Source organism: Marmota monax, unplaced genomic scaffold (genome assembly GCF_021218885.2).
Source record: "Marmota monax isolate L192 unplaced genomic scaffold, Marmota_monax_Labrador192_F-V1.1 WCK01_AAM20220418_F8-fsc00018, whole genome shotgun sequence".
In the NCBI taxonomy this organism is placed as follows: domain Eukaryota; kingdom Metazoa; phylum Chordata; class Mammalia; order Rodentia; family Sciuridae; genus Marmota; species Marmota monax.
The window spans coordinates 14,434,636-14,462,215 of record NW_026692201.1 but is presented as its reverse complement, the minus strand read 5'-3'; the positions used below and the strand labels follow the sequence as shown (position 1 = coordinate 14,462,215).

At 34.2% G+C, this 27,580-nt stretch overlaps 2 protein-coding genes across 3 annotated transcripts in view; one reads left to right on the top strand and one right to left on the bottom strand.

Moving 5' to 3' along the window:
- Positions 1-7,605: 7,605 nt before the first annotated feature.
- Ccnh (cyclin H) lies at positions 7,606-24,733 on the top strand. 2 transcript variants are annotated; one of them, XM_046428258.2, is made up of 9 exons: positions 7,606-7,696; positions 9,124-9,246; positions 11,044-11,117; positions 12,398-12,608; positions 14,575-14,738; positions 17,913-17,983; positions 20,980-21,091; positions 23,952-24,012; positions 24,573-24,733. In XM_046428258.2, the coding sequence occupies exons 2-9, from the start codon at positions 9,166-9,168 to the stop codon at positions 24,609-24,611; spliced, it is 813 nt and encodes a 270-aa protein (XP_046284214.1). In that variant the 5' UTR covers positions 7,606-7,696; positions 9,124-9,165; the 3' UTR covers positions 24,612-24,733. The 2 variants fall into 2 exon arrangements, with proteins under 2 accessions (XP_046284214.1, XP_046284205.1); XM_046428249.2 differs by having other exon boundaries at positions 7,617-7,887.
- Positions 22,731-27,580, bottom strand: part of Rasa1 (RAS p21 protein activator 1) — a 106,657-nt gene continuing 101,807 nt past the window's right edge. The window contains exon 26 of the mRNA XM_046428235.2: positions 22,731-26,821. The gene's annotated coding sequence lies outside the window, so the exon portion shown is untranslated. The remainder of the gene's footprint in view (positions 26,822-27,580) is intronic.

Genomic DNA, 27,580 nt, shown 5'->3' with positions numbered 1-27,580 from the left:
CAAGTCTTCTGAGTTCTTACCTTTACTAGTCAGGGTTCTCTAAAGGAACAGAATCAACAGGAAGTATAATTATAAAAAGGGGACTTATTAGGTTGGCTTACATGACCAGAGGCTGGATAGCTCACAAGGGTCAGCTGCAGGCTGGAGAGCTGGGAGAACCAGTAGTTGCACAGTTCAAGAGGCTGAAGCCCAAGAACAAGAGGGATCAATGGTGCTACCCTAGTCTGAGACCTAGGACTTCTGGAGAATCACCATCAGAGTCACCTTTGGAAGAGTGAAGAAGCAAGAATCCAATAACCTCAGAGGATCGCAGCAGCAATCAAGAACCCATTCAAGAAGAATAGAGCTTGCATCTGCTGCTGCTTCTTTATTCTTCCAACTTTTATTCCTTCCAAGCCATCATCCTATTGGTCGGTGCTGCCCATGCTTAGGGAGAGTTTCTGTTTCAGTTGGCTAGCCCACATGGAAATCATTCTTAGACACACCCGCATTGACAAACCCATAATCTTCTTAATCTTTGGCATCTCTTAATCCAATGAAGTTGACAATTCAAATTAACCATTATACCATCAGAATTACCCATTAAGTTATGCTTACAACATCATAAGTCCTCTCTATCCTGCATCATCAATCCTTTTCAAACTCCTCCAACAAACTAATTCAAAGGCTTCTGAACCCCCTTATTAGGTAAATTCACAGCAATGTCAATGTCCTCACTTCGGTACCATTTTTTATGTGTTTTAGTCAGCTTTCTGTTTCTGTGACAAAATACTTGAGGAAATCAACTTAAAGGTAGAAAGATTTATTTTGACTCACAGTTTTATAAATTTTAGTCCAAGGTCTGCTGCAGTCTGGCTGGGCACAAATCACGAGCCACTGAAGCAGGAACAAACTTTATTTTTGAACTGCAGGAAAACACTTCACACAGCTCCCGGGGAATCCTCCCGACCGCCACGCGGCTCATCCAGGAACCCCCAGCAGGAAATATCTCTCCCGGAAATCCCTCCTCCTGCACTTCCCCAACCAATGGGAACTCTCGGGAAATCCCCAGGAGAACTCTAAAATAGTGCGAGAACTCAAAAGTAGCGGCAGAGGCGGATAGTAATGCCTCACCTGTCAATCAATACTGTTGGCAAAATGCCAGGGGCCATACAGACTCCGCCTTGGCTCTCAGCAAAGGTCAGCTAGTTCCATTGCTTTGGGCCTGAAGCAAGGGAGATTATCATGATGGTAGGACATATGTGGTTGAAGAGGTTGCCCACCTCATGGCAGGTGTGTGTGTTAGTGTGTGTGTTATCTTTGCATCATATGACCAAAATACCTGACAAGAACAACTTAGAGGAGAAAAAGTTTACTTGGGACTCACAGTTTTAGAGATTTAGTCCATGGTCAAATAACTCCTTTGCTCTGTATCTGAGATGAGATAAAACAACATGACAGAAGGGCGTGGTAGAGGAACATTGCTCAGCTCATGGCAGCTGGGAAGCAGAGAGACAGAAAGGAGCCAAGGACAAAATATAACCCCCAAGAGCATGCCCCCAGTGACTTACTTCCTCTAGCAGGGCCCCATTTACCTACAATACTTTTTCAGCATATAAACATTTGGGGGGCCACTATATAGTCAAACCATAACATCAGGTAAGAAGCATGGGATGGAATGGGAACAAAACAAACCCTTCAAAGTCACATCCCCCATGACCTGCCTTCTCCAACTAGGCTGCCTCCTAATGTTTCCACCATCTCCCAACAATACCATAAGGTAGGGACCAAGCCTTTAGCATATAGCCTTTGGAGGACATTAAATATCCTTCACATGGCCCTCACACACATCCAGCGTAGGTGATTTCCCTTACAAATACCTTCCTAGTCACTAACAGTTTGTGTTTTCCAAAGCTCCCATATGATTTTGTTGATTCATATTTGAAAGTTACTACTGTAGAGTTGCTCCTTCTCTTTCATCCCACCACCAATCCTATCTATAGGACTTTACTGACTCCTATAAATTCCACCTTTGCAAAAACTTCCAAACCTAGTGCTAATTACCAGAAAAATCTTAAAAATTTTTATGAACAATGATTCCCAGGCCTGTCTTCAGAACTTTACATGCAAAAAATGTGAGATAGATGTATGATTCTTTCTCTAGGGGCATGGAGAGGAATCCACCTTATAAATTTGAATCTGATATAGTCAGTCAATAGACATTTGGGTATCACTATAGAATTAATCCCCTTGCTCTAGATTAATTTATTTTAATAAGGACTTTATAAAGTCCTCTTTTTCAGAATAGTCATAAATAATTTTCAGATAAAAAAGTAGTGTAATTCTGATCATTTTACCTTCTCACTCAAAAATTTTTATTCATTATGTCCAAATATTACTCAACTTGACATTCAAATCTTCCTGCTAGCTCATATCTCAAATAATTCAGCTTATTCTCCAACGAGTCAAACCACGCTACTCCTGAGTCTTTAGACACATCTGATGCTTTGTGCCACTTTGGGGTTGCCCACGCAGATTCTGTCCACATAGAGTGTTCCTTCCCTCAGCACCAACACAAATTCACATAAATGTTATATCTTCCTATTAGCCTATCTTAAGTATCAATTAAGTAGTAAGTAGCTTTTAACACTTTGTAGTACCCTTCATCAATTAATTTAATCCTCATAACCACCGAATGCGGTAGCTATAACTGAATAAAATATGAAACTTAGGGTTAAGTAGGTTGAAGTGACTTCCAACTCACAGTAGCAAGTAATGAGGCTGTGATTCTGACTTCAGATCCTGAGTTCTAAAACACTAGATCTACTGAATCACAATATAATCTTTCCATCTATAAGTTGCTATAAAACTGTACTGAAAATGATTATGTGGTGTTATGTATCATAACTGCACTTATTCTTTTTTAAAAAATAATATTTATTTTTTAGTTGTAGTTGAACACAATACCTTTATTTTATTTATTTACTTATATGTGATGCTGAGGATTGAATGCAGGGCCCCTTGTGGTACACGAACATTCTACCACTAAGCCAAACCCCAGCCCCTGCATTTATTCTTAATTGATATAAAAATGGAAAAGGTAGTAATAGATCACTCTAAATTGTGGTTGTAACAGTTAAGGTCATTTTGGGTTTTGGATTAACAGTGATTTTTTTTAATGCAAGAATTACATTCATGTTGACCACATACCTCTGGCTAATAGAGGGAGAACTATATCTTAACATTGAACCATGGCTGGTTAGAGCTAAATAAACCAGGCTCTGGACATTCTACTGCATTAAAACCACATAAAGGTCTCACCTATATTGGCATCAAGTATCAACACTTAGGGATCAAAAATCTTATTACATAGATCTTTATTGAATCCTAGTAAAGAAAAAATATTATAGTATTTATGAAAGATTGTAAAACAGACTTTATTCAAAGGGGGCCATGGAAATAGGTACAGAGATCACTGCAATGGGGTCTTGTAGTGAAGGAGAGAGATCAGACTCTATTCTGATTCTAATAAAGAGAAATAGGGATTTATAAGCCTGGAGCTGGGTGGGGGTCAGGATGAAAAGTTTCTAAAATTAAACATTAAAGATGAGGGGTTTCTGGCTAAATAGACTTGATAGTATTATTGCTAAAGGATCATCAGAGATTGAGTGTGGTGAGATTCTAAGGGCTAGAGATTTTCACTAAACCGACTTAGAAATTCTTGCTCACACTAGATTCTATAATGACTTAGAGGGAAGCTCAGGGTCAGGACTCCTCAAGAGAAGAACTAAGAAAAGCCTGACTAAAGTTTTAATCAAAGGAGAGAATAATTATCAATCCTATCCAAGGTCACTGCCACTGAAAAGAGACTGTATTTGTGCATGTTGTATTAATTTTGCTACACCTGGGGCAGAGATTATGAAATAATCATTTTTGTGTCCCTATCACCATCATCACTACCATGTAACAATTAGTACCAGGCCTTTAGTATAGTGGTGATTTATGCTGAATTGGACATGACTTTAGAGAAGTTACTCTTTAGTATGTTGTTAAGCCTTCTTTACAATCAAGCCTTCTTGATTTTGAATAGTCCTAAAACAAAAGAAAAAGCATTTCAATCCTAGATGAATGATATTTTGAAAATATTCTCTTTCCTTTTTATTTACTTTCCTTTAGTACCATTCTGTTTCAGAGAAACTAGGTATTTGCTATAGGAAACTTTTTTTTCAGATGTATCCTGACAACTGGGAATAAAAGTAGAATATCATTTTAGAGCCAATGTTAATTGTGTGTTTGAGAATTGTGAAGGGATTCAGGTTTTAGAAAACTAATTGCAAAGGTTTATTTAAAATGTCAAAAACCCAGTCAGTAGCTGAAAGGTTAGGGTTTCATGTCAGATTTTAAAATAAGAAGGATATTGTTTTGTGATCATAGATGTAGTTTATTTTCTCCTGTACACCTTTTTTCCTTTTCATTCCTACTCTACCTGAAAAATGTGATCAATGTTAATTTTTACACTTTTTTTTCTTTGTGGCCCTGAAACAGAAACTATATGGACATAAATATGCTAATGTGTTTGGGAAATAAGAAGTAACCAAGCCACTGAATGAGACATTTTATTTAACTCAAAATATTATTGGTCATCCCCTGCCCTCTACTTATATTTTCTTTTCATACAAGTTCTTCCTATGTCACTCAGGTTGGTCTTGAACTGGCAATCTCCTGCCTCAGCCTCTCCAGTAGCTGGCCTTATGGGCATACACCTCTGTGCCCAGTTCTCCCTTACCCTCCTAATTCCCATTTTCTTCCTTTACTCTGAGCATCAGGAAATCTGAGTTTTTTACTTTCATTGTTTCCAAAATATTAAGATAACTAGAGTAGAGTCTGAAAAAGAGGAAAGACTGTCTTTAAGCAAGTCTGTGTTGGCCAGTAGATGACACTTGCTCTGCATAGCCTGACCTCTGCAACCTAGGGATTAGATGTAATACTTGCAGTCAAAATATTAAGAATCTGACTAAAAATAATACTGGAACATATTTTAAGAACTGAAGCGCAAAGACATTGTGTTTACTTTTTAAAAGTCGATGAAATGTTTCTTGTTAAGATTTCACTGTTGGGTAGTGTGTAATGAAATAGCAATATTTTCATTGTCAAGTTGTGAATTTCTATATTACTTTTCAGGAAGACTAGATTCTGCTTTTTTTTTATTTGTTCCAGCCATTTCCATTTAGTAGCAGCGAAATTTAGTAGCAGTGACTTAAAGGTAATAGGTGAGGAGTAGAGGGTAAAGGGGAATTGGCCATGTATTGACAATTATTGAAATATGTTTCTCTATGTTCTTTATTTTCTTTAGAAATAAATTAATTAAACATAATAGGAGTGAAATACTAGATGCTTTTTTCTTGAAGTAGACACAGCAATAGATAAAGGCACCAAATTCTTCTGCTGTAAAAGTACCAAACAAACCAGTGTTCAACCAGTTCAACAAGAAAATGTCATTCAGGCCAACTGACTAATGCACCATCTAGCTTGCTTTTTTTTCTTCTTTCTTTTAATATTTTTTTTTAGTTGTTGATAAACCTTTATTTTATTTATTTAATGTGGTGTCTCACACACACCAGGCAAGTGCCCTATTGCTGAGGCCCAGCCCCAGCCTTGTGGCCTGCTTTAATAAGAATAAATCATATATAAGCCTTAATGTATGACATCAAAAACAACTTTATTCTATAGATGGTTTGTTCAGATACAGCCCAATCTCCATGCTACCTGAAAAAATATGGTCAATGTTAATTTTCATTGACTAATATTTGTTAAACTTTACAAATATAGTTAGAGCAGTGATACAGGCTTTTCCATATTTGTCTTCCTAAATGAACTATGACATTGACATTCACCAATTTTATTCACATAACTATGGAAGTCATATTCTGCTAATTCCCCCAAATACCCCTTTTCATTTGCCTTGGCATAAGACTAAGGTGTTGTCAAATATCTTTCAAAAAAAAAAAAAGAGAGAGAGAATTGATTCGATATACATAGCTGTCATGAGTCTAGTTTCACAAGTTCATTTATTTAGATCACTTCTTTTTCTGCCCATCTTTTGTGCCTTTCATTTTTTTTTTTTTCTTCTTTTAAAATTATTCTTTCTCCATTAGGCCACATTTTAGGTTGTCCACAATTTGTTGGACTTGTTACTTGCCATGTCCTTTTTAGTGTCAACTTATTTTCTCATTCTTTCAATTTTCTTAGCCAATTTACTAGTCCATATTATCAACAATGTTTGAGAAGTATATGTATCTCCAAATTTACCAATCACAAACGGTATAAATTTGAGGAGTACAAATAACTGTGACAAACTTTACTCATAACTACATCCAACAAAAAGTTCTCCCTTTCTTAATCCTCTAACTACATTTTCACAGAGGGCAGCATTACATCATCTTGCCATCTTGCCTCGCTGTATGGCTCTAGGTTTTGTCATTTTTATCTGTTTTTTATTTGTCCCTTATTAGGAAAACTTCTTGCTATAGGGAAAATCCATCTTTCTTGTATATTTGAATACACTTGATATACAGGAGATACACAGGATACCCAATACACAGGAGATAAGGTAGCCCAAGTGGGACAAAAGTCAAAACTAGTAAAGACTTTCGGAATCGTTATAAATTTTATATCTCAAATGCATTTTTAAAAGTCATAATAAAATGTAAATCTTTTAAGCATTAATGATAGCTTATAATGCTAAGATTCTCTAGAAGCAATAATGAAGATGGGACTCTCAATAAAACACTAAAACTACCATACACTTTGACTTCAAAGATAGAAATGGGGAGAGGATTGGCTAATAATCAACAGAAAGGTAAGGGGGAAAGTACAGGGCCACCTTAGCAGCAGAACAGTAAGGACCAGTCACGTCCACTGTTTTTAGTTTTCCAACCATGTTCCATTCCCAGAGATTTCCCCTAGTGGTCCAAGAATTCTTCCTTCCTTGGCTGCCACACCCATCTTTAAAAGAGCTGGGAGTGGGGCTGTGGTTGTGGCTCAGCAATAGAATGCTTGCCTAGCGCGTGTGAGGCCCTGGGTTCGATCCTCAGCAGCACATAAAAATAAATAAATAAAGGTATTGTGTCCAACTACAACTAAAAAGTAAATATTAAGAGAGAGAGAGAGAGAGAGAGAGAGAGAGCGCTGGGAATGCTTCTGTCTTAGGACCTTTACAGTTCTCACTCCCCTCAACTCCTCCACATCCCTCCAGATAACCAATAGGCCTGCTACTTTCTTAACTCTTTCAAACTTTTGCTCAAATGTAATGTTCCCTCTAAGGTCAATATTTTAAACATTGACACTCTCCAAGCTTTTTCCCACTTCTTATTACCTAATGTGAATTTATGTCAACCTACTCCAACCAATTTACTACATCCCATTTGGACACCCTTGCCTGTTTCTTTAAATCCTGTCTGAAAGGGGAGGGGTTAAGGGGAGGAGCTAAGTTAAGGACTCACAGACCAGAGCAACCGGCTCCTTAGGCTCCGCCCACCTGTGTCATCAGCTGCCGGCGGAAGAACACCGAAGACACTCCCCTCTTAGATGGCTCCGAAAACGCCTCTGTCAGCAGGCTCAGCACGTGGTCGTGACGTCAGCGCGCCCGCGCCAGCCGTCCTGACGCCCCAGGCTTCCGCGGGATCTTGCTGGAGTCACGTCTGCTTCACACTAAGGTGTTGCTGTGATTATTATTATTCTTATTATTTTTTTGTCCAGACCTTCCTTCTGGGCCTGGTCCTGGACGCTAAGATGTACCACAACAGCAGCCAAAAGAGACATTGGACTTTCGCCAGTGAGGAGCAGCTGGCGCGTCTGCGGGCCGACGCTAATCGCAAATTCAAATGCAAAGTGGTGGCAAACGGGAAGGTGAGGTCTCTGGCGGCCACCCGCTCTGCCCCGGCCTCAAAACTTTGAGCAGTTACGGAGCTCTTTGGGCTTCCAACGCAACCCCTCACTCCCGCTTCCGCCTCCGCCTCCGCGGTGCGGAGTGTGTTTATCCAATAAGTAGGCGAGCATTGTGCCAGGCTCGGTGGGTACGGGGACTAGCAACGCAGTCCCCACAGTAGAGAGGCAGGCTGACTACGTCTTTGTAAAATGGCGAAGAACAGACCATAGATGCTGAGGCAGTGGAGGATAAGAGCCTTTTACTTGTCAGAGATGTCGGGGAAAGCTTTTCCCAGTAGTTGATGGGAAGAAGATGGGAAAAGAACATGCGCCACAAACAGCCGCATTAGTAGAGTGGAAAATCAAAAGCTGCATGGCAGGTGCATGGAATGTTTGAGGACATATGGCTGAAACTGAGTACCTGTGCAGCAATAGCCTAAATAGGCAAGAAATTTTTAAGCCCAAGTAAGGACTTTGAAATTTAAACAGAAACTTTGGAGAACTTTTGAAAGATTTTAAATGAGAGGGTAATCATATCAGGTCCTCGTTATAGAAAGAGCCCTCTGGCAACCTGGAGGTGGATTTCTTGAGGGAGTAAGACAGGAAACCTTCAAACCATTTGACTGAAGATGTTTTGCAATGTGACCTAGCCAACTCCCTGTACAGCTCTCAGCCTCCTTTTTAATCTCTCTTACAAGTCCCCCTACCCATTCCATGCCTCCAAGCCTGTTGCTATTGAGCTCCTTTTACACTTAACTGATTTCATATTTTAGTACTTGTATTACTTTGTTAGGGATGGCTTTAAAAAAAAATCTCTAAGAAATGGGAACTAAAATCATAGAAATTTACTGAGATATTTGCTGTTTTTAATCTCAATTCATGTGACAGTGATTGACAAAGGATGCTGAAAACTTTCCATCCATGAAAAAGGTGTGTTGTCTTTTGAATTTACAATTAATGACATTAAACCTACAAACATATACTGTATCATGATTGTTTATGTATTCATGAAGCAACGTCCAGCTTACATGTGAAATGGTATAGTTTCAGTTCATCGGTATTTTTATAAAGATATTTTGTGCTATGCTTAGCAAATCTATAAAGAGAATGGTGGGTGGCATATTTTCCTTTGTTGCAGTTATAAACCTAATTTAATCTGAACAGAAGACAGTTTTACAGTTAATTCACTGAATTTATATTGTAATTTCTGCTCTAAAGGTTCTTCCAAATGACCCAGTCTTTCTTGAACCTCACGAAGAAATGACACTCTGCAAATACTATGAAAAAAGATTACTAGAATTCTGTTCAGTGTTTAAGCCTGCAATGCCAAGGTCTGTTGTGGTAAGTTATTATAGTAATGAAGTATGATGTCCTTTACCTGGCTTATGAAATCTGACCTTTTCTAAATTTCTAAATTCCCTATTCCCTCTAATCTGAAAAAATTCATCTTAGGTTGTATTTGTTTAGTTTTTATCATATCTTTCAATAAAACCCTTAAATTATGAGTTTCTGTATCATATCTTGCAAAGTATTTCAAATCTTATAGAATTTTGAGGTCTGGGTAAGCCATAATATCCTTATTTTATAGAGAAAGAAAAAGATACATTTTCTCTCCAGGTTCTCAACTAGTGAACAATAGAATTCGGAACAAAGATTAGTACTTTTCAATTCTATCACACTCAATATATGATTGGAATAATGCATTGGAATAATGCAATAGTTAGTAATCATGTCCCAGTTGAAACTCATGCCATAAATTTTTTAAAACCTTCATTAGTAGAAGCTGGGGATTTATCTTTGATTTAGAAATTGTCTTCTGGTTGTTTCGTAGATACAGTTCTGAGATCCCTGTTTGTTTTTGATGGGGAAGACAATGGTAAGGAGAAATAGGTAGCTTATATTAAAAAGCAGAATGATAAAGACAAAAGCCAGAGTGGAAGAGTGTATAAAACATTTTTACCTTGCTTATTATCTCACGGGGTTTGTTGTGAAGCTCAAATACAAAAGTCAATATATATTAAGTGTTAAAGTTATGACCCAGTATAGACTCTCTCGTTATGTGTCTTCATTTTTATAGTTGAAAAAAAAATTGAAGTATATTAAAATATAAGTTCAAAAATATTTGTTATTTCTTAACTCACAGATCTTTATCTGAGATATTAAAGATTCACAAAGAATTTTAGAATACTTTATTAGTTTCTATCTTGAAATTTGGCTCTTTGCTGTTAAAGGAAGTATAAAATGAAGTAGTTGGTATAAGTGATTTTAGGATGAAGAAGCAATCCTTAAATTAACTTATGTAGAATTTGTCTTTATGCAACATGTTTATGACTGGTGAAGAATTTTTTATATAAAATGACAAAATTTTTTAAAAAATATTTGAAATAAATATTCTTTTTTTCTGTCATAAAGTAGATTAAATGGTTATTTCAGTAGTTCTAGCCAAATAACATGTTTGTTAAAAATATAGACAGCTCTTCGTTGAATTCAGCCCTGTTCATTATTAGCTATCTGAATAAATCACTTAACCTGGTTGATTCTCAGTTTCTTTTTCTGTAGACATAGTAATACTTCACCAAGTTGTTGTAAGGATTAAAATAGAATGATAGTTTTGTGCTTGGCACAGAGTGGGACACATTCAGTAAATAGTAGATGCTGCTTTTACAGTTCATTTCAGCAGCAGTGATCACAGTTATATCTCAGATCTCCTATGTCATATCTTATTGGATTAGTGGATTGAGAGCAGGTTTATTGTACCAACTATGATTTTCTGTTAGGACTTTTCCAACATTGGTTAGTTAATTTGTGACCATTTGTATTTTTCTGACTCTAGACTTTTTTGAACTCCTTAGTTCTAAAATAAATATATATGTTTTAAAATCCAGTGACCATAAGGATTACTTAGAAGGCTTGCTGTCAGATGGCCAAAGGGTGGGAAAGAATCTTCTAACTATGAAATTTTCATAATACTTAATCACATTTTGATTAAAGGAAAATTAGCAGTTATTGATATTTGTCTGGAGAGCATTTTCAGAGAAACCTTTGCACAAATAAGTTCTTTTTCACAAAATTTATCATGTATCATGTGCCAATAGAGCCTGATAATATATATACATGTATATTTTTTTTTAACCTTAGGGTACAGCTTGCATGTATTTCAAGCGTTTTTATCTAAATAACTCTGTAATGGAATATCACCCACGGATAATAATGTGAGTATAAGTTTGTTATTTTCATTAAAGACCTTTATACTGTGTGAATATTTGTGTGTGAGGTGTGTGTATATGTAAGAGACGGGGGATGGGGCAGAGGGACTAGGAAATTTCTCACTAAGGCAATTTAGATTGGCATTCATGTTTCATATTCAGAATTTAAAATCCTTATTTACTTTTATCTCCTATAATATAGATGGCATCTGAACTTGTCCAAATTCACATTATTTTTCTCAAACTATTTCCTTAATACTGCTTTTTTTTTTTTTTTTTTTTTTTTTTTTTTTAGTGACACTTTTGTTCTTTCAGTTGCTAAGCTGAGAATCATTTGTGGTGATGCCTTGCTGTCCCCACCCATTCAGTCTACAGATCTTGTAACTTCATTTTAACTTTAGTTAAACAGAGGTCTGTTTTGTTTCTGCTTTGCTAAGCATGGTGCTCTTTAATGAAGATAAAAATAGTATGAGACTCAAGACTTTAAAATCACATTGTTCCTACTTATTTTCTCTTTTTCATTCCCATTCCTACCTGTCAAGCTCAGGTCTTTGATCCTTTGGAACTTCCAAAAGCTCTCTGCAGGAGCTTTCTTCTGGTTTTTGACTCTGAACTCATATAGTCACCACTTGAATTTTATAGGTTTGCCCATGAACTCATCATCCACTACTCGGATGACTTCAGAAATTTCTACTGATGGCCTTCTGAAATGTTCTTTTATTTTTATTTTTTTAATACCTTTATTAATTTTTTTTTATATTGTGCTAAGGATTGAACCCAGGGCCTCAAACGTGCTAGGCAAGCACTATACCTCTGAGCCACAACCCCAGCCCTGAAATGTTCTTTTAACTTAAATCTTTTTTCCATAGTCATATGGTACATACATATATACTGTTCTCTTTTTTAACTCCATAGTCATATGGTACATACATGTATACTGTTCTGGTTTTTAACTCTTTTATCTACATTTCATGATACAAACTACTGTTCTTTCTCAATTATTTTTTTTCCAGATTTGAGGTTGAACTATTTGAAACTACCATTGAGTCAATGGCCGAATGCCATGACAATATTAGATCAATCTGATTTTATAGTTTGTCTTATGAATGCTAATGGATAGAAGTTGAAGAGGAACTCCCCCTCCCCCCCACTAATTTTCTGCAATATTTAACGTAATGACTTGTGAATATTAGGCAATTTTAGAAAGTACTTTTAGAACTAAAACATTTAGCTATTTCTCAAAAGTATATGCATGCACCTTCACTCTCCCTTATTTTGTCTTGTAGGCTTACTTGTGCATTTTTGGCTTGCAAAGTAGATGAATTCAATGTGTCTAGTCCTCAGTTTGTTGGGAACCTTCGGGAGAGTCCTCTTGGACAGGAGAAGGCACTGGAACAGATTTTGGAATACGAGCTACTCCTTATACAACAGCTTAATTTTCATCTTATTGTTCACAATCCTTATAGACCGTTTGAGGGCTTCCTCATTGATATAAAGGTAACTTATTATATGAAGTAAACTAGTGAGTATACTACTTCCTATTCTTTTAAAGAATCTAGAATTTTATAACCTTTAATAATCCTGAATTTCTCTCTTCTTGTGTGTCAGTGTAAATAATAAGAGGAACTAAGTAACTCTTTCAATAGTAGGTATGTTTATACCAGCATCACCAGAAAGTAGTGCATCATGCTATGACTTTATAACAGCTGTGAAATGACTAAATGATAAGAATTTTCAGCTCCATAATAATATTCTGAGACCATAATCATATATGTGGTTTATCACTGAAGGAATTGTTATGTAGCACATAACTGAATATGTAATTTGAATTAAACAGTTGCTCTTTGAAGTGGAAAAAGGATTGAGAAAATGTGGTAACTGGTAGAAACAGAAGAAATGCTTTTGTTTTGTGGAAGAGACTAATACATGTTTCAATACTAATCTAGGGAACTAATAGTGAGAGAAAGATTAAAGGAAAAATGGAAACTATATAGCTCAAGTTTCTCTTTTGGAGCAAGGAAGAAGGGGTTGGCCTGGGATGCAAGGAAGAATTAGCATTGGAAGGAATGATAGCCCTTCCTTTTAACAAAAGGAAAAGAAAGTATGGATGAGGATATTGTTAGGCCTGGGAATTTGGTAATGGCAGGAAATAGTGCCTTTCTTTGTTAAGAGCAAAAATAATTTTCTGAGAATGATCGAGTTTCTGAGAATTATCAAAGACATTGAGACAGATGGAAATGTTGACCATACTCACTGAAAAATTGGAAAAAAAGTTTTCTATGAAAATATTATCTTTGCTTGGTAGTGTAAAGAAACTTAACATAGTCATTAAACATGAATTTTTAGTAACATTATCAGACTTCTGGCTGTATGTTTTTTTTTTTTTTTTTTTTGGTACTACCCAGAAATCTGGGTATAGTTGCAGAACAGAAGGTTGTTTGCAATCAAATACAGTTGACGTTAAGTAGAAATGTGTTGGCAATCTATTGGAGAAGGGAATTCAGGAAGGAAGTGAGGACTAGAGAACACTGGTAAGTGGGATCAATTACAGGGATGTGTGTGACCAGAGATTCTGAGCAGGGAGACTTGCTGTTAAGTATTAAGCCAGTGTACTGGGGAAAGAACATTAGTGCTCAGAGTAGAGTGTATCATCATATCAGGGCAGGCATCTTGGGATAATGATAGGCCTGTGTGGACTACACAGTTAAAACTCTGGATATTTTGTTTCCAAGTATAGACAGATTTCGTACTGTTTGAGGTCTTGATTATGAAGATCTGTTATTAATAAGAGGGTTTAGGATTTAGAGTTAATCTTAAAGGATATGAGGAATTATCAGGAAATATAAGGTCTTCCATATATCTCGGGCCTATTCTAAAAATAATTCCGTATGTTTTTGGAGAAGTCTAGTAGATTCAAGAATCATTAAAGTAAACTTTAGAAGAAATTTCCTATCAAAATATGGTGACATGATTCCTAAATATGGCCTTTTATCTGAATCACCTGGATCACTTGGAAAGTCTACCTGGGAATATGCATTTCTTGGATCTACTTTAAATCTACTTGAATCTCTAGAATCTGAATCTCAGGTGGAAAAGGGTAAAGAGAAGGGATTAACATAAATTTAAAATGGCATCAAGTGCTACTGTGCTGGGAACTTGATGTTATCTTAAAGCATATATTTCTTACTGAGGTATTCAGAAAAGTTTGAAAATCACTGAGTTAAAGGATAATATCAGAGAAGACATGTTGTTTGATATTCAGAATTTATTGGCTTAAATTTTATTCATTCTACTAGTGCATACAAAACAATCTCATATTAAAAATTCATTTCTTGTTGTGGTATACAGAAAAGGAGTTCTTTAGCATTTGTATTAAACACTTTCTAGTCAATATAAATATTTTTGAATTGTAAGTACTCTATTAAACAGAAATGGTAACATTTTTTGCAAACTTTATTTCTAGACCCGTTATCCCATGCTGGAGAATCCAGAGATTTTGAGGAAAACAGCTGATGACTTTCTTAATAGAATTGCATTGACTGATGCTTATCTTTTATACACACCTTCGCAAATTGCCTTGACTGCCATATTATCTAGTGCCTCCAGGGCTGGGATTGCTATGGAAAGGTATTAATTTGTGTTTTACCTTAGGTCAGATTCAGTCACTTGATTTAATTCTTACTGGAGTTTAAGTTTTTAAGTAAGGTCCACTTGTGATTCTAGTTCTGTATATTCCTTGTAGCCTCTGAAAAAGTTGATGAGGGAAGAAATGAGATCAGTTGCCTTTTAAAGAAGTCTAAGAATTAAGCAAAGTATGGTTGAATTAAGAAAATACATTTATGATTAAAGTAAAACAGGTAATCTTGGAAAGATTGATATACTTATTAGTATATGGAGAATCTATAAGTTTACAAACTGGTAAACAACTTGAATATAGCAAGTGTATTTGCTTTATTTTAATCGTTACTGCTCTGCTATAAAGCATATGTGAAACATGGAATTCAGTAAAGGTTTGTGGAAAGAATAATACTTTAGATGATGTCCAAATAAATTATAATTGAACCATAAATAGTAATAGCTAACAAATAAATTACACACCCACCGAGACCCAGGCTGTATGATAAGCACTTTATGTGAATTAAAATCACTTGATTCTCACAATGGTACTCTGTGTAAAGATTAATTAAATGTTATAGATTATGTCCATAAATGAATTTACCAGTACTCTGGTTATAATTTGTTTAATTGGAGAGGAGGAATAATGATGTAACAGACATATTTGCTTTACTCCAGTTGCTTACCAAATTAGACTATTTTTTTACTTTCTTTATTTTTTTTATTCATGATCTTTAAAATTCTTGTGGCTTTATTCCTAGAAATAGCTGAGGAAGGAAGATAAAACGTTTTAAACTTTAACTGTTTTATATGTTTATGTATCTAGAATTTTGAAGTCCAAATGAGGTGGTAGCAAGCATGAACAAATGTGATTCAGTTATTACCCCACTTAGTAGGAGTATTTATGTTTCCTTGCAGAATAAAGGATTTTGCCTCAGACATCTCTGAGGTATTTCACATATCATAGTATATACCAGGTTACTTTTCTAAAACATGAATAATTCTAAATTTTAAAATACATCTGCATTCAAAATAAGGGATTGTGGGCTTATTTTTTTAAATTTATGGTTTGCTTCTCTGCAAAGAAGAACTAAGCAACTGTCTGTATATAAGTATGTACATTTAATCATAAAATTATTTATACTCCATTTGTTTACTCAGCCATAACATTTATTAACTGCTTTCGAGGTCCTATCGTGAACTGTACTACATTTTAGGAGTGTGAAAATGAACAAGATATAAATCCTTGCCCTACTTAGGAAAGATAGCCATGTAAATCGTTGATATTTATGGAGTTTAGGTGTGGAACTTTCATTTTTTTCCCACAATTTAGATAGCCAAAAGTCATTTAATCTGTTGAAGCATCTTATTCAGTGTATACTGCAGGTTTTTTTGGGGGGTGAGATTTTAGTGATGTGGGAGTTATGTAGTGATATTTTTAGTTAAGCATTCTAAGGTCCAGATTACATTTTTAGTTTAGTTATAATTCCAAAGAGAAAAAAATGAAATTGTGGTACCCTGGTTCATTGCAGCTTAAATAGCTTTTATGACTTTCTCAAGGACTGTAGACATTGAGCATTTTTCCCCTATTAGGGAAATACTTCCATTCATTATAAACTTAAAAGTGATTTACAGGCAATCTTTTGGGATGTCAGAATTGCCATTTACATTTATTGGTTAACAGGAAGGCTCTTGTGATATTGTTTACATTTGGGACAGTGCCTCAAATGACTACTCATAGAATGTTATTTTGGGGTTCTCTTTTCAGTGGATATAGAACTTTATTTCACATTTACTGGTTTGATTTGTTAAGTATTCTTATTTGCCTGTGGATTTTTAACAAATTAAATATTAAAAGTCCAACTCAGAATTGAGATTGAGTTTAAAAACTTTCTTAGATTTAAAGAGTCTGGCCAGCTCTCAAAACCAAGTGTATCGCTCTTAAGCTTAAAAAATTGAAAGGAGGGGCTGGGGTTGTAGCTGAGTAGTATAGCTCTTGCCTAGCATGTATGAGGCACTGGGTTGGATTTTCAGCACCACATATAAGTAAATAAACTAAAGGTCCATTGACAACAAAAAAAAATGAATAAAAAAAAAGAAATTGAGAGGAGGAGGAATAAAAAGAAACAAAGATGGCAAAAAGAAGGCAAAAGGGAATGACTAGTTATTTTGAATCACTTATGACCAGAAATGCATTACTTGTCAAAAAAGTTATTGATTTCCATATCCAAAATTAGTTCTCATAATAGACAATGAAGATATAATATCAAATTTACAAGATGGTGTTAAACCTTGTAATAAAGTTTAAATAATCTGAATAGCGATAGCAGTTCTTAAAGTGGTTTTTTAACTATTTTTCCCAAGGGAAAAACTTTTTTGTATTTACGTTTCAAAGATTTACGCTTTAAGAAACTGTTCACTTAGGCTTTTATCGAACTATAGACCAATTTTGGGTACATTAAACTTCAGACTAAGTAAAAACTTAAACATACAAATTGTATTTTCATACTATTATAGTGATTCTTAGAAAAACATATAATTAGGCTTTGTATCACATTGATGGAAAAGCACTGACACCTTTGATTGGACTTGATACAAATAAGATGTAATAGATTTATAAAGCATGGGGTGATATTGTCATTGGTTTGAATGCCTTTTATTCCTTAGAAGTACAATCATAGGTAACATGATCTTGATATTCAAAGAGAAAATCCTTACTAATGCCAAATTCTAGGTCTATTAGGTAACAAGCTTTATGACTTGGTGAAATACAAGGTCATGATTTGTCCATCCCTATAATTAAAATTCCTTATCCATCAAATGAAGTTAGACTTACAGAAATTCTAAATCAGATAATATAAACATTATAAATATTGATTCTTATTGCTGTTTTCTTACTATTTTCCCTCTGAAAGATTATGCATTATAAAATTTGAATTAGTTAACTTTGAATAGTGAATATTTTTAAGCTCAAATGAGTTGTAATAAATCCTTAAGACTGTAATTGTTATAAATTATACTTTTATGGAGTTCAAAGGGTTATATAATATTTAAAAAATATATTAATTTAAAAATTGCTTTTGATAAAGAAATGAACCTAGAAGCAAACCATTTATAATGTCAAGTTTTCTAATATGCTGTATGTTTTCAGTAGATTGAAACTGTTTTTTTTTTTTTCTTTGCCAGTTATTTATCAGAGAGTCTAATGCTGAGAGAAAATAGAACTTGCTTGTCACAGTTACTAGATATAATGAAAAGTAAGTAAAACAGAATACTTTACAAATTGGTCTGTTACAAAGCTGTTTTCTGAATAAATATATGGTATTTAACTTAAGATAGCAGATTTTTGTTTAGATTTACTTATATTGGATTTTTGTATTATAGAAGCATTAAAAATACATTGGTGGAGAACAGATAAAAGGTACATGGAAGGAACTAACTTAAGGATGTTTGAATTCAGTGAAGGAACTTAGAAGATCCTTCACCCTCAGCCTCTTGAGTGTTAGAATAACAGGCAGGGACCACCACAACATATATAGGTCTTCAGACATATCAGGAAAAGAAAATCCGATTCAGAAGGGGATTTGTGAGCCAGCAAGATTCTTTTAAAGTATACACAATCATGTGATAGGCACTAAGAAAGATCAAAGGAAACTAACTTATGGATAATGTTTAAATTTAGCATGTCTATTTTGTATATATAAGTCAATTTTAACTAGCTAATATGTCACTTGTTGGTCATTTTGCTAGTTGATAATAACAAAGGCCATGGTTCTTAACTAGGGGTAATTTTTACAATTTCTGGAGATATTTTTGACTGTCACAATTTAGAGGGTAGTAATGGTTAACAGCATCTAATAGGTGGAGGTAAGACTGCTTCTGAACATCCTGCAGTATACAGGAGAGCTCCTGTAGAAAGCAAAAAAAAATGGCTTCCCAACAGAGATCCAAGTCCTATTCCCTGGAACCTGTCAATGTTACTTTCTATGGCAAAAAAGAACAAAGTGAGATTGTGGGTATTTGTGGATAATTTAACAATCCTGAGATGGTAGCATTGATCTGGATCACTGAGGTGAGGACTAAATGCAGTTACAAAGTTTCTTATGGGAGAAAGGTAGAGAGAAATTTGATACACACAATGTTTAGACAGCAGAGAATTTGAAGATGCTGGTTTTGAAATTTATAGGAATGTGGCCACAAGCCAAAGAATGCTGGCAGCCACTAGAAGTTGGAACAGGCAAGAAATGGATTCCTCATTAGAATCTCCAGAGATAGTTACCCTGCCCATACCTTAATTTTGGCTGAGTGAACCTGATTTCACACTTCTGGGCTACAAAACTTTGAGAGAATATATTTTGGTTATTTAAAAATGCCACATTTATGGTAATTTTAATAGCAGGCTCAGGAAACTAGTCTAGCCCTTTACAGCAAAGAATAATCCAGCCCAATGTGTCATTAGTGCTAGTGTTGAGAAACCCTGTTTTAAAGACTGAGTAGAATCTCTACATAACTGATTGGCATTCCTCTTCATTCTTATTCTTGCCTATGACACACTGATTTTTCACAGCTACTAGACTACTCCTTAGAGTTAAAATTTCTTTTGTTCACAAAATTTTTGTGACTATTAATTAAATTTGTAACTAAATGTTGACTAAACCAATAAAATATAAGATTTCAGATCTTGATTTGGGATGACAGTAAATATAAACATTCTTATGTTTACTTTAAAAGTTAGGATGTTTGGGGGCATATAGACTTCATTTCTTATTTCTCCAAAGTGATCTTGAGGGCTAAGGGCTTTCCTCTTTGAGAATGATGGATTTGATCATAAGCTGTAGGTCTTCACTTTTACCACCAGAGGGTTCACTTCCAAAGCTAATTGTTATTTGGCCAGATACCTGGAAGGGAGCCTTAAAGATAAACCACTGTACTCATTTAAAGCTTTGAATTTTATTATTAATTTCTCAGTACCTTTATTTTTTATTTATTTATTTATTTTTAAATATTTATTAGTTATCAGCAGACATAACATCTTTGTTGGTATGTGGTGCTGAGGATCGAACCCAGGCCGCACGCATGTCAGGCGAGCGCGCTACCACTTGAGCCACATCCCCAGCCCCAGTACCTTTATTTTGTTCCATTTATTTATATAGGAAAAAAATAATTCTCCATAAAATACTGAGTTTGAACAATGTTAAATATTCATGAGTTTAACACAACAAGTATACTGAGTTCTAAGTATTAATTCAGTTGAAAACATTACTTTGTTTGCATTATGAAATAAATCAGTAATATAGTTACCCATTTGGAGCATGTGGCTGGCTAATAATGAGCCTAGATCTTTGTTTCCCTAACCTTGAAATTTATATTCTTTGATTTACTACACTTGAACAACAAGATCAGCTAGAGGATTTTTTTAAATTTTATTTTATTTTTTTACAGTTATAAAGTTACTAATAGTTTTCTTTTAACCTAAAGGAAGATATGACATGGGTTTATTTATTTATTTATTTGGTGGTAGGGTCACTGGAGATTGATTCCAGGAGTACTGTAACACTGTGTCACTAAGCTACATTGTGATTCCATGCCACCGGCTATGTATATATAATATATATGTGTATATATATATATATATATATATATATATATATATATATATATATATATTTAACTTATTTATTTTTATTAATTAGTTTATTTTTTTAAATTTTGAGGTTGTTGTTGCTAAATTACCCAAGCTGGCTGGCCTTGAACGTAAAAGATCCTTTACCCTCAGCTTCTTGAGTGTTAGAATTACAGGCAGGGACCACCACACCCAACTTGACATGCTTTTTACTATACTAAATGTTCCTTTTTTATTACATGTTATATAGTAACAGTTTCTTTTGTAAACAAGAAGTATACTCTTCACCCTCCGTCTTTAAGATACAAAGTATGTTCCCTATGTTTGTGTAGGAATTTTTAAAAAGAAAAGCTAAAAACTTAAAAGTGAACATGGTAATATTTGTAAAAACATTAAAATACATGTTTATCTTTATGTACCACATAGATGGGATAAAGAGCAGTCAGCTATAAATTACTGGAATTTAAGTGTGGTACTTCTTGGATTTTAATCCAGAATAACAAATCCTGTTAATCATGTCGAGTGTTTTTTTGTGATTTGCTATAACAAGACGGGAGATTATTATTCACTCCCTTTACCATGAGAAACCTTTTTATAATTCAGTGTAAATCATTTTTTATCTCCACACAGGCATGAGAAACTTAGTGAAAAAGTATGAACCACCCAGATCTGAAGAAGTTGCCATTCTAAAACAGAAGTTGGAGCGATGTCATTCTGCAGAGTTTGCACTTAATGTAATTACGTAAGTAGAAAGAATTATTCAGATATACTTATAGCTGTTATCTAATCCAACTAGTTTTAAGACTGTAATTTTATTGTAAAAATTTGTTCGTGTGGGAAAAACTGACTTGTTGGTCAGATTTTTTTTTTTTTTTTTTTTAGCTGAGTACAGTTCTAATAGGATTAAACATAATAATTGATTTGGCTTCCCTTGTACAGTTCTGATTCTGCTTTCACCAATGGCTTTGGCTTATAGGTCTTTTCCTATTCTGTTCCTCCTTGTAGGAAATCAGTGGGCAGGCTGTCTAGAGAACTCCTGAACCTTTTCCTGCCATTTGCTCTGAGGAGCAAGCATATGGTTTAATAGTTTCTTTGAGTAACAAATTATATTGAAGATAGAACCAATAGGAAAATGTGCTATTAGATCTTTTCTTACAGCCACGGGAATATCCTTAATGTCTCTTAATTTGTAGGCTAATGTGGAATAACCATAAAATTTACACTGTTTTATATAAAGGATCCACTTAAACTTTAGATGATAGGAATGATGAAACTAAAATGTTCTACATCTTTGGTGGATTGCATTCTAATTAGAAATTTCTTCTACTTTATTAAGATTTATAGTGGGAGTTAGCTGTGGCCTCTGAGAGTTAAGATGTATTTTAAATATTTTGATTCCTATATTTGGTGAATATATGCTAATGGATATGTATGAAAATCCTGAATGACATTTTCAGAACATTCAGAACAGGTATTATGACTCAGAATTCCTTAACTGTACAGTTGTAGTAGGGGAATATCCAGGAATGTATGGAGTGTACAAATTAAAGAACTATTTTTTTTCTTTTGGTACCAGGGATTGAACCCAGGGATACTTAACCACCAAGCCACATCCCCAGCCCCCCAACCCTCGCCTTTTTTTTAAGTTGCTGAGGCTATTTATGAACTTGTGATCCTCCTGCTTGGCCTCCCAAGCCATTGGGATTATAGGTGTGCGCCACTGTGCTCAGCTAAGATACTATTTTATTATAATCATAGCTATAACTTGCATGGCTTAGCATATATCTTGAAATTGGTAAATTACATCAATTTCCCAGATTTCAGTAGTAACTATAGAGTGTTAGAAGGTTATAAAGAAATAAAAACATTTACTTTAGTGAATAAAAGTATTAGAGAACTCATTGGGTTTTCAGGTTGATTTTGAAATGGGCTTAAGCCAGGAATTGGCAGATTGTGGCCTACCAGCCAGATCTAGCTTTCACTTGTTTATATTGGAACATAGCTACCCATTAGTTTACGTATTATTATAGCTGTATTCATGTCATAGCAGGAAAGTTGAATGTTGTGACAAACTGATTATATGGCCTGCAAAGCCTAAAATATTTACTCTTTGGCCCTTTAAAGAAAGTTTTCAACCACTGCTTTATTTAGACTATTAAACTATTATTCTTGCTAAGCAACTCATTCAAAATTCCTGATTGCCAGAATTTTACATATTACTCCAAGTTATCATCTGCTTAAGACTCTTTGACAATTGAGATTGTACATGAGCACCTGAAGACTGCTTTTCAAATTGTAATATTTTTCTAAAAAATGTAAGACATACTTCTGTAAAATATAATAAAAAATGATTTGCTAGAAAAATGAGACATACAAAAATATAAGTTTAAATTTTATTATGAACAGTCAAAATTGTTCTGTTAAATTGATATGAAAGTTTCTAAATACACAATTTCTATACTACTGATCTCACTGCAAACTGGAAACAGTTCAAGAACCACACTATGAGTAGTACTACTTTAAGACAAAATATTTGTTCTTTGACCTTTAAAATTATTTTATTTTTTTTTCATTACACAAGAACTATATTGTCAGTCAGTCAACATGGGTTAAATCAAAGGTCCCTTTGACCAAAACCCAAATCTCAGGATCTCAGAAGTAACTTATTATTTGTTGCCAACTTTTATCAGGGTGTGTGTGTGTGTGTGTGTGTGTCTGTCTGTGTCTGAAATAAGTATATCTGTTTTCCCTTTGTATGTTGTCATGCATATTGTACAACACTTATATTAATCTTTGCCAGTGTGGGTGAAAAAAACCTTCACATTTGTATTTTAATTTGAACTTCCCTGGTTACAATGAGGCATTAATATTTCCATGTTTAACATTTATATTTCTTCCATATTGGTTACTTATGACCTTTCCCACTTTTCTGGTGTTTTTATAATGCTTTATATAAGTTCTGTATGCTCATCTTTTTATATGTGATTCAACTATTTTATTGTTTGTTCTCACTTTTTCATATATGATTTCTTTTGCTTTATAATTGTATATCCAAATGTCTTTAGTATTTTTCTCTTTGTTCTGCTTGTAAAACCACTTGGAATTGATTATGAATTTGGTAAATTTTTTCCAAATATTTTTCTCCCTGATTGCTTTTGAATATTTGTTTTTCCCATTTAATTGAACTATTCTTTGACAGATTAAATTCCTATGTATATAGTCATTTCCTACCTTCTTTGATCATTGATGTATAGTTGTTAATAATATGCTTTTAATTACCTTAGTTTTTAGTTTCTTTTTATGATAACTAAGATAATATTATTCTTTTTCAGATTCTCTTCCCATAATCTTTCCTTTGTCAGTGGTAGAGTGACATGTTCCAAGAAAAAAAAAAAAAAAAAAAAACTAATTAGAACTGCATTCAATTTAAACATTGATTTGAAAAGTAATGTCTTTCCATAATTCTTTTTCTTTCCACTTATCCAGGCCCTGTTCTTTATTACATAAAATTTCAGATTACCCTTGTTAGTTTATTGCCAGTTTATATTTTTTAGTTTCTGTTTCCAATACCAGATTGCTTATTGATAATTGCCTAATTACAGAAAGAAGAGGAAAGGTTATGAAGATGATGATTATGTATCAAAGAAATCCAAACATGAAGAGGTATGTTTACTACAAAATGAACTTTAACTCATACATTCTGGTATGACATATAGTTGAGATTTATTGTTCTGGATTATGATGGAGATTTAGGTTTTCCAAGTCTTCATTTTTTGCATACTTCTTTCTGTATACTGTCCATTACATAGGGATTTTTCTTGCTTGCCTTAGCCTGTTCTGAAGCATGTAATAGTTATTTGATGAAGAATCCTTCCTATGTTCCTAGAAGGCAGCAGGGATACAAACACATGCTAAGTTTTTGCTTTGTTTCTTATTCTCCAAGAATTCTTCCCTTGTCTCTTTTCTTTAAAATTGGCAAGCCAGAGATAAAATGAAAAATCAGAGGCAAAAGGTCACAAGTATAAGCTTTACTCCTGATTAGAGTGCTCTGGTGAGATCATGCCAGTATTACTATTAAGATTATGATGAACTTTCCTGTTTTATCTTCTATAAGCATAGGAAAAAGAATATTTTCCTAAGGAGAGGAAAGGAGGTAAAATACACTGATTTTGTTTCAACATCTTATCCTTAACAGGTTTTCTTTTCTGTTTTTTCCTTCTTAGGAAGAATGGACTGATGACGACCTAGTAGATTCTCTCTAACCATTTGAAGTCAATATTGTCAGTGCTAGCGAAAGTAGCAGAAGTAGGAAGCGTATGTGGCACTTTATTCAAAAAGTATAATGTGAAAATATCAAAAATATATTAAACTTTTTTATTTGTTATTTTCCTTTTGTGAAGTTGCTTTATATAAAAAATGTCTTTATAAAAGCCAAAATGGAAGGAATTAATTTGAACAATCATGCCTCCCCACCACAACTAGTATCAAATTAAAACTGTAATGTGTTTATTGTTTTAAACAAAATGTGATAAGTTGAAAAAAGGTCTTGCAAAAATCCAAACTTAGTGGTCACCTTTAAAAGTGCTAAGGAGTGTGTTTTGCCATCTGGAAACTTTTGTAAATGCTAGCCTGATACACTTATTTGTGCATAACTACTGAATTGCACAACATACTGCAACTATTACTTGGTAATGAAAAGCAGTCATCCTAGGTAGTGAATTTTTTTTTGTCCTTAATTAGTTATCAGAAAACATTTCCAAATATATTTTTAAAAAATCCAATATGCATTCTTGAGTAGCTGTCTAGATAAGAATTTACTTATAATCTACTATAGTACCTTATATGAATCCAGACAAATAGGTGTTACAGTTATTAGTAGTTTTGAAGAATATGGCATCAAATTATTTTGGTATTTATCAGGGCTGTCTCTTCTTTGCCATATGACCTTTTAAGTTACTAAACCTCTGTGTACCAATTTTCCAAGTTGAAAACAGGAAGATAATGTCCACTCCTCATAGGATTAAGCAGTGTCTGCATATGCTAATACTCAACTGCCCTGAATCTAATTCAATTGTGTGAACACACACACTTCAGACTTGGCGCATCCCAGGCTGCACTGTCTATGAAGATAGGTAGCAGTTTACTTTTGTCTTGGTATATGACAGAAGTATTTATTATGTGCGTATCCATCTCTAATAATTCTTTATATTTTAGGCTTGAGATTTTGGGTTTGTTTTTTGTTTTGTTTCTTTCTTATTCTGGAATGAATGGAATAAAATTGACAAAATGGGACTTGACAAAAACTAGAAGCCAAAGCTTATGGTTCTCCAATATAGTTCAGGTTAAATGGTACTATGCTAGACACAAAATAGAATTCCAAGGTGTTCACAATTTATGTCTTCCTTTCCTTTCAGATCAATAAACCTTGGCATCAGAGCAAGGTCCACATTTATCTCTGAAAATTTCCTACCCAGCCCCATTAAAAAAAATTAACGTTTGAGAGATTTTATAACATTGATCACCTAGTTACTATAGGGTCTACAAAGGTAAGTAAAAAGTTTCCCATTCCAATTTAAGGGAGTCTCTTAAGTCTTTCAGGTTTCTGTTTTTAGTAAGTGGCAGAAAAGGGAGAAGCATTTCAGACTACAGAATGGCAGATAAATTTGTATGGCTATAGACTGAGGTATGTCTACTGGGAGGGAATTACAATCCCTTGAACTGGAGTGCAGACCTTTTTTCCTGTTAAAACATGTTAGGAGATATCACTAGTCCTTATCTCTTAGTCTTCTATCCTGTAAACCTACAGAAAATAGACCAACTGTGGAACTCTAGCCAAAAAAACAGAAGAAATGGAAAAGAGGAAAGAAGTGATAGAATAAAGAAATAACAAAGGAGAGAATGAAACGCATTGATATCAAGGAAAAGGAGTACAGGATGTATTTTTTGGTATCATCGGTTACCATAAAGCTAACTGACTCTGTAGAAATAATTGCCTTGATAATTGCTGAAAAATGATACTAAGTATCCATATTTTAAATCTTGGGACTGGGGGCATAGTTCAGTGGTAGAACACTGCCTACTTAGCATGCACAAAGCCTTAGGTTCTGTTCCTTGCACTGTAAAGAAAAATAAACCCTTGATTACAAATCATCATTTTCACTCATACATATCAGGTGTAGATTCAAGTGTTGCTCTTGAAATCTAGGCCTTTAGAAAACTTTTCATTACTATGTGAACTGGTGGTCTTCATACCTTGCTTGGATCCTGTCTCACTCAAAACTGTTTACTAACAATAGTTCATATGTCTTATCTCCCCTGTCCAGTAATGGAAAGGAAGGAGATGTTGCTAAAAAAAAAATACATATGGAATGAATAAATGGAACCCTTTTCAAAAGAGACCATTAGCAAAAATACTGACTGAAGTTTCATCTTCTCCCTGGGCCTTGCTCTGGTGCTAAAGTTTGAACTGCCCCTAAAGGAAGAAGAAAATAATGAAATTAAATGCTTAGCTATATTTAGATATAATTAATCAATTATGCAAGATATCCCTTGGTTTTATTTTAACTTAACCCTTGTGAATATTTCACAAAAATACACAAATAAGCAAATAAAACTATACAGTCAAACTAAATATCCAGCAGATGCAACAAGTAGTCAGATCAGAGATGGATTAGTTGTTTAGTGGCTGATGAGGTTGTTTGCACAAAGGGGTAACATAGAAAAATCAACTTGTAATTAAAAGCATTGGAGCATTTTTTTACAAAACAAAACTGGTAATTTATAAAATGTCTGAAAGAGTAACGTGCATTCAGTACAATGACCAGTAATATTTACTGAGTTCAAGCTATTTACTGTTGTAAACATTTAACAAAAGCATTACAAGCTCTAAATACAGTCTTTGACAATTTCAACAAAATAAGTGGTATGTTTAAAAAATAAAGCTGATGAGCAATAGATCAATTCTATATATTTTCTTTCAACAGTTCCAGAAAGAGAAATAGCACAGTATTTTAAAAAAGTATACAGCAAAGATTGTTCCTATTATAATGGCAAACTCTGGAAACTGTAAATACAAATGAAGTCATTGAACAGTCAAATGGTCATATTCCTAAACAGGAAGGAATTACAGTAAGAACAGTCTGCAATCCAGTTATACGCAATTGTCAATAGAGAATGCTTTTCCTCCTCAGTTGTTTTCATAGTTCTTTTCCCGAGAGACAGCAACACTTTG

Coding starts and splice junctions, on each gene's coding strand:
- Ccnh (XM_046428249.2), top strand. CDS start 7,771: ATGTACCACAACAGCAGCCAAAAGAGACATTGGACTTTCGCCAGTGAG. Junction 11,118..12,397: donor TATCACCCACGGATAATAAT/GTGAGTATAAGT, acceptor TTTGTCTTGTAG/GCTTACTTGTGCATTTTTGG. Junction 17,984..20,979: donor GTTACTAGATATAATGAAAA/GTAAGTAAAACA, acceptor ATCTCCACACAG/GCATGAGAAACTTAGTGAAA.